At 44.0% G+C, this 7,543-nt stretch overlaps 2 protein-coding genes across 3 annotated transcripts; both read right to left on the reverse strand.

Annotated features, from left to right (window-relative positions):
* Nucleotides 1-239: 239 nt before the first annotated feature.
* Nucleotides 240-5,580, reverse strand: LOC115157426 (yjeF N-terminal domain-containing protein 3). Of its 2 annotated transcripts, XM_029705666.1 has the most exons (7): nt 4,658-5,580; nt 4,237-4,292; nt 1,825-1,933; nt 1,630-1,737; nt 1,415-1,528; nt 767-917; nt 240-539 (listed from the first exon to the last, which is right to left on the reverse strand). In XM_029705666.1, the coding sequence occupies exons 1-7, from the start codon at nt 4,772-4,774 to the stop codon at nt 346-348; spliced, it is 849 nt and encodes a 282-aa protein (XP_029561526.1). In that variant the 5' UTR covers nt 4,775-5,580; the 3' UTR covers nt 240-345. The 2 variants fall into 2 exon arrangements, with proteins under 2 accessions (XP_029561526.1, XP_029561525.1); XM_029705665.1 differs by lacking the exon at nt 4,658-5,580 and having other exon boundaries at nt 4,237-4,576.
* Nucleotides 5,581-5,694: 114 nt separating this feature from the next.
* LOC115157427 (NADH dehydrogenase [ubiquinone] 1 alpha subcomplex subunit 13) lies at nt 5,695-7,099 on the reverse strand. Its single transcript, XM_029705667.1, has 5 exons — nt 6,946-7,099; nt 6,536-6,614; nt 6,344-6,415; nt 6,152-6,221; nt 5,695-5,951 (listed from the first exon to the last, which is right to left on the reverse strand). Exons 1-5 carry the CDS (start codon nt 7,037-7,039, stop codon nt 5,832-5,834), a joined length of 435 nt encoding a protein of 144 aa, XP_029561527.1. The 5' UTR covers nt 7,040-7,099; the 3' UTR covers nt 5,695-5,831.
* Between the last annotated feature and the right edge of the window lie 444 nt (nt 7,100-7,543).

Consider the following 7,543-nt stretch of genomic DNA (forward strand, 5'->3'; position numbering starts at 1 on the left):
TGTTCAACAACTATTTTCTTCACTAAACCAAAACATGAACATTGACCAATTATTAACAGCTCATGTTTATTTTGGCAAACGTTACTTCATATCTTATACAGCTGTGCAAACTTCCTCACGGTTTAGAACCTCGCGGGTCAATCTGACCGGTTTTCTGAGATTATGAATATACAGAAAGCTCTATTTCCTTGTTACACTAAGAGATATCTTAAGGCATCGTTCCTTCTTCCCTTGATCTGATGTGAAAGCAATACTATTTACTCAGTAGATAACCTCAAGAATGAAGGAAGGTCTACACTTCTAAATATTTGATCAAACCCTTGGAAAAACAGAGCATCTGTTTGTTTACCCTAGCTCAACCAGACAGTCTGTGCCATGGTAGTCTGGCGCATTGAGCTCATACTTCCTCTGGATGTCATAGGGCAGGATGCGTCCCACCAGGTAATGTGTCCCACTGAAACCGACGGCACACTTCTTTGGTGCCATGAGGGAGATGAGCACTGTCGGGTTTATACAGTCAACGTTGGCCTCGTCCCACCCTGAAATCACACAGATGAGGTCATCAATTAGTTTATCCAACATTATCATATGACGTTTCAGTTTATCTGATACTGGCAGGAAAATAAGACATCATGGCATCATCAGACAAGTCCATGGTATCAGACCAACCCTAACAAATAACACTACAGTTGGATAGCTTTTTAGCCCCTGGTAACCCTGCAGGTAGATGCTGTCAGACAGGTGTGTGTAGGTTTGGTGTGGTTACCTGAGGGGATGTCCACACTGGCGATGGGGATACGGATGTGTCTGAGGGCGAGCAGGATGCTGCTGTAGGGCTCACTGATATCAGACGGCTCCGTCTCTGGCCCCAAGATGGCATCCACCACCAGGTTATACGCATCGTTTATCAGCTGCACCTGTAGGACAAGGCAAACACATGTCAGTCAGACCACTAACCAGTAGAATGGCATTTATTTTTTATCTTTATTTAACTAGGCAAGTCAGTTAAGAACAAATTCTTATTTACAATGACGGCCTACTCCGGCCAAGCCCTAACCCGGACAACGCTGGGCCAATTGTGCGCCGCACTATGGGACTCCCAATCCCGGCTAGTTTTGATACAGCCTGGAATCGAACCAGGGTCTGTAGTGACACCTCTAGCACTGAGATGCAGTGCCTTAGATCACTGTGATACAGCCTAGAACCGAACCAGGGTCTGTAGTGACGCCTCTAGCACTGAGGATGTAGTGCCTTAGACCGCTGCGCCACTCGGGAGCGAGCACCATTCACACACAACCCGTGTGAACATTCCACATTTTAGAGAGTCTCGTTTCTTTTTGCAAAATCATGGCATGGTGGCCAGACGGCCACACAATACAAATGAACCTTGGTTAGCTCATAGTAGTTCCCTTACCTCTGCGGGAAGAAATGAGAGGAAAGGGATGTCCGTTTTCTCACACTGTACTGTAAAGTCCCGGTGCAGGGCCAGAGTAGAGCGCTTGGGGTAGTACACTGTGGGCATATAGTCCTGGCACAGAGATAGATGGAGGGGAAGAGGGACTGAGTGTCAAAGAAGTGCCATTTAGTTAGTTCAGAAAAACAAATTCACTTCACTGGCAGGTTACCCACAAACATGCGTAAGTGGCGAGCGCAGGCCAGACCAATACAGCCATTCTGACTGGGACCACAGATCACCAACACTGTAGGATGCCTCTTGAGGGAACTCAGGGGGAAGGCCTGCACACAGGGAAAGAAGTTGTATGTCATGTCATTCAATTGCCTAACTCAAAACTACCCTTAAAGGAAGAAAAAGAGAACACATACCTTGGTGATAGCGATGGCACAGGCATGGCCCCAGATCTCCATCAGTTGCTGCGGTCCAAAGCGATACTCTCTCAATAACTCCGCCTCCAAGACCGCAGCCTCCTCATTACTGAGGGAGAGAGAGAGAGAGATCAGGAGAAACAGAGCGAGAGAACACTTAAGTGTCCTGAAAGAGGTTAAACTCTGAGTGGGGGGTATTATATCACTGCTGTCTAATCAATGGCCACCCCGTATGCGATCAGGAAGCAAGGAGCTGAACTTTCAGTGAATCCTGCTCTAATACACAGCTCTGTTAACAGTATATAATCCATAATGAATGAGTGATTCTGGGGGGTATCTAGCACTGCCTCTTTGCCTCAGATTGGAAGCCGGTGGTGGGTAGGGGAAACAAGGGGGAGTAGAACATGGGGCATGGGGGGCTGGACTGCTGCAACTGGTCCCTCTAAAGGTTTCTTCGTCTTTTCTTTTCCTTGTCTCGGATGTTGCACTAAACTTGTGAAAAAAACTGCTTTGTAAATACTACACTGAACAAAAATATAAAACGCAACATGCAACAATTTCAAAGATTTTACTGAGTTCATATAAGGAAATCAGTCAATTGAAATAAATTCATTAGGCCCTAATCTATGGATTTCACATGACTGGAAATACAGATATGCATCTGTTGGTCACATATACCTTAAAAAAAAAGGTAGGGTGTGGATCAGAAAACCAGTCAGTATCTGGAGTATCCACCATTTGCCTCATGCAGGGCGACACATTTTCTTTGCATAAGAGTTGATCAGGCTGTTGAATGTTGTCCCACTCTACAATGGCTGGGCGAAGTTGCTGGATATTGGCAGGAACTGGAACACCCTGTCGTACACTTCGATCCAGAGCATCCCAAACATGCTCAATGGGTGACATGTCTGGTGAGTGTGCAGGCCATGGAAGAACTGGGACATTTTCTGCTTCCAAGAATTGTGTACAGATCCTTGCAACATGGGGCTGTTCATTATCATGCTGAAACATGAGGTGATGGTGTAGGATGAATGGTACAACAATGGGCCTCAGGATCATGGTATCTCTGTGCATTAAAATTGCCATTGATAAAATACAATTGTGTTCGATGTCTGTAGCTTATGCCTGCCCATACCATAACCCCACTGCCACCACGTCAGCAAACCGCTTTCCCACACGATGCCATACAAGCTGTTATTTACTGCTGCTCTTTAATTATTTGTTAATTACTGTTTTTAGGTATTTTCTTAACTGCATTGTTGGTTAATGGCTTGTAAGTAAGGTCTACACCTGTTGTATTTGGCGCATGTGACAAATAAAGTTTGATTTGTCTGCCATCTGCCGGTTCAGTTGAAACCGGGATTCATCCGTGAAGTCGGTTACGACGCCAAACTGCAGTCAGGTCAAGACCCTGGTGAGGACAACGAGCACGCAGATGAGCTTCCCTGCGACGGTTTCTGACAGTTTGTGCAGAAATTCTTCGGTTGTGCAAACCCACAGTTTCATCAGCTGTCCGGGTGGCTGGTCTCAGACGATCCCGCAGGTGAAGAAAGCAGATGTGGAGTGGGCTGTTATGGTTACATGTGGTCTGCGGTTATGAGGCCGGTTGGATGTACTGCCAAATTCTCTAAAATGAGGCTTATGGTAGAGAAATGAAAATTACATTATCTGGCAACAGCTTTGGTGGACATTCCTGCAGTCAGCATGCCAGTTGCACGCTCCCTCAACTTGAGACATTTATTGCATTGTGATGTGACAAAACTGCACATTTTAGAGTGGCCTTTTATTGTCCCCAGCACAAGCTGCACCTGTGTAATGATCATGCTGTTTAATCAGCTTCTTGATATGCCACACCTGTCAGGTGGATGGATTATCTTGGTGAAGGAGAAACGTTCACTAACAGGGATGTAAACAAATCTTTTTTGTGCATATGGAACATTTCTGGGATCTTGTATTTCAGATCATGAAACATAGGACCAACACTTTACATGTTGCGTTGATATTTTTGTTCAGTGTACAACATTTTTATTAGATTGGTCTGATTTAAAAGAGCACATCTAAAAGCAGGTAAAGACCTCCCAATCCCTTTCCTAATCCCTATGGGGCCACAATAATCCTCCAAAATGTCACACAGTGGGATTATTCATTACATACCACCACGATCAATCTAACACCTGTCTCAGTCACAATTTCTGGAATATAGAATATTAACATAAGAAACATAATATTTTCTCAAATTTCTGTTGCAAGTATTTGAGAAATTAAGAGCAAATCATACAATTGGATAAACTCATTAAGACTTTTTGTGGGACAAAGTCGATGAGTTTCCTAAAACACTACTCATGAAAAAACAACCACCCATTGATAACAATGGCTTAAAGAGTCTTGACTTGTGACAGTGTTCATTCTCACCTGAGGTAGCGGAGAGGCTTTCTGGGTGTCTCTAGGTTAGAACAGCTGTAGTCCATCTTCAGAATGTGTGACAGGGAGAGAGCAAGTTGTAACTCTGGAGCAAATTTGATTTTTTGGGGTCTAGCTCCCTTCCTTGCTCTTTCTTCTGTTAGTCTCTCGTCTCTCAAACTCACATTGATGCACACATCCTGTCTGAGTGTTAATGCCCTTCCAGGAATTACCATGGGCGAATCTGATTGGTTCAAAGTCAACAGCTCAGTCCAACTAAAGCAAGGGGTAACACACACACACACACACACACACACACACACACACACACACACACACACACACACACACACACACACACACACACACACACACACAGCTGGAAAGCAAAGCAGCTGGGAGGGGTGTGTGCCAGATGCAGGGACTTAGTTACCAATTTGAGCCCCCACTGATGAACTGGACATAAAATCACAGCATTGATGCTTCTCACTCCTTTATCTGCAAACACATAATGAAGCAGTGTTTCCAACAGAAGACAGAGGTATGTCATCCAGAAACAGCGAGAGGCTGAAAATAACTGAAGGAAAGGGCAAGCCTCTTTCCATCTGTCACGGGTTTCATTCTTTCAGTGTGAATGTTGAACATAGTCTCGGTGCAGTGACCAGTGCTGGCCGCTTTCTTTGTTGAATGAGACAAAATGTAGGGAAACATGAACAGATCTAGGATCATCTTATCCTACTTTAACCACAAGGAAATAATAACATGCACAAATAACCTGAGATAAGAGATTCTACTTCACACAAGAGTCGGTTCTAGACAACACAGTTCTATCTTGCGTCTGGGCATTCTGTTATATTGTGCCCTCCTGAATAAGCTTGGAGATGGTCCATGCCTCTACTGGCCGCTGCCCAGTCAGGCCTCCTGTTATTACAGGTGCCAGCACAATGAAGAGCAGCTGCTTAACACACAGGGTGGTCTACCCAACACACACTCACACTTCCAGACCTTAATACTCTTTACACAACAATGACTGAATCTCGCTGAATAGCAGGCTAAAACGAGAAACAAGTTTCTTTGGTTGAAATTCCCCAACAAGGCTTAAAGGAGTCTGAAGAGTAGCCAATGTTTGGCACCGCTCAACAGAATCACTCCGTCGATGTGAGCTGGAAGGCAGAATCTGGGGCCGCACAGACAACCCATTGTTAATACAGGCAATTTACACACTGCCTGAAGGACAAAATGTTTTCCTTTCTATTGCATGTTGTTAGGGAAGGACTGGGTCTGTGCTTTCAAAATGTGCTTCCATGTTGGATAGACAGTATCATTGTTATGCAAATTAATTTCCTCTGAGCTAAAAACAATTGCTTGAACCTGATGACAACCATATGTAGGCTATAGAACAGAATACATTCAAGATCCTGTTTAACCTGTAATATGCCTTCAGTAATGATATAAAACAGAGAACCAGTATGGGGTAAAGAAAAGATCACTTTAATATAGAACATTTACAAGCTGTGTTGAGTTGTGGACTCAGGTCAACAGGTTAGTGGCTGTGACTGGTATAGTAGCCGAGGAGTACTGTAGTGACACGGTTGGACTGGGGGCGACTACACGTACCACAGGAAGCCAAAGCGCTTGTGTAGAAGCTCTTCCCGGGGTCTAAGGTTAAACAGCTCCTCTGTGAGGGGGGCCACCCAGCGGTCTGTGTGGAAGACATTCTCTCCCACCTAAATAGACACAAACAAGGAGGAGCTTATTATTCATCATCACTGTAGAACGAACTGCATTGCTGAGAGTGATTTGCTTCCATTCAAGTGCTTATTCTAGAACATTTAGAAAAGCAACCATCTGCAGCTTCATGACAATTGACAAATAAAACAAACATCTGTCTGTCTAGACAGAAATTAAATCAAGCATCTGTCTTTACCTTCCAGCCGGGGACATCTTTCATTACGACTGCTTCCTCCTCCAGATTCTCCCGCAGCATCCGTAGTTGCCTTTTGGGGAAATAAATTCAGAGCTCCTAAAACAACTGATTATTCATGGCCAAAATTGGTAAATTACCTTTACCCGGTTGAAGTAGCATTTGATTGTATGTCAGTGTTGGTGCTTATCTTACCTCCGGTCCTGCTCTGCTTGCAGCAAAGGCAGAAGAGCTATCCTTGCTTCCAGTTCCTCAATCTGCAACCGCCTACAACACAAGATCAGAAAATATCAGCAGGTCATTGACCAACAATAAACCCCATCTCAATGACCCGAGCTGGTACAATGAATCAATGCCAGTGATTAACTCCATTACGGCCATTTTTACCTCCTCTCCCTGTTCCATTTGAAGAGTCTCCAATAACCGAAACACATGACACCGACTCCAATGGCGAGCATGCTATACCCTGAAAATGAGAATATTCACTGTCAGCAATGTATTTAATGATGATCATCTCCAAACCCTGTTTGTGCTACGCATATACTTACGCAATTGAATTGATCCCTGTGGTGCTACCTCAGTTGTAATTTGTGAAGGAAATACAGTACTGGGATAACAAACAGGAGAACAACTCTTTTTTTTGTTTTACAATAAACAATATCACACAAATTATTAAACTTGGCAAGACATTAGCTAGCTAACGTTAGCTAGCGTCCCTTGTTTGACAGGTCTGACTATAAAACGATCTACCCCCGAACTTTTAAACCACTCAATACAAATGTAATTAGTTTACTAACCAGAGAGTCCCCTTTTAGGAAGATTTCTCTTGTAATCAACGGGACCATAACCCCCCGGAGGAGGCATGTCCTGCTTCACCTTGGACGCCGCCATCTTCCACCCCTTCACCAAAACAGACCGGGGCGTGACGTCACGGCGGCTTCTATCGCGACAGCAGCTGACTGGACTCTATCGCCCCCATCCGAATCAGATCAGAAGAGCCGCGTGGAAAATCACGTCCTGAAAAAAAAATCATGCTATGATTGGCATAATCAATCATTTAATGACACATTCAGACCAAATGAAAGGGTTCAAATTACGTGTATTTTTTATTATTACTTTCTGTAGCTGGGAAAAATTAAACCAAACAAATTGGAAACATAATTTTGTATTGTGCATAAAGGGATGAGAGAGTTACGCTTGACAGTTAACAGCCCAAGTTACCCTAAGTAACAAACAGGGTGGTTACTGGTGGTAGGGGTTCTGGGGGCCAACTTCAGTTCCTGCAGTGTGTATTGGTTTTCATAGTTCTCAGTGACGGCATCTGATCTTGCACTGAAAATAATCTCAAACAATTTTGACAACCCATATGTTAATTATTTATAAACCATAGACAGC

This window comes from Salmo trutta, chromosome 21, assembly GCF_901001165.1.
Source record: "Salmo trutta chromosome 21, fSalTru1.1, whole genome shotgun sequence".
NCBI classification, from domain to species: Eukaryota; Metazoa; Chordata; class Actinopteri; order Salmoniformes; family Salmonidae; genus Salmo; species Salmo trutta.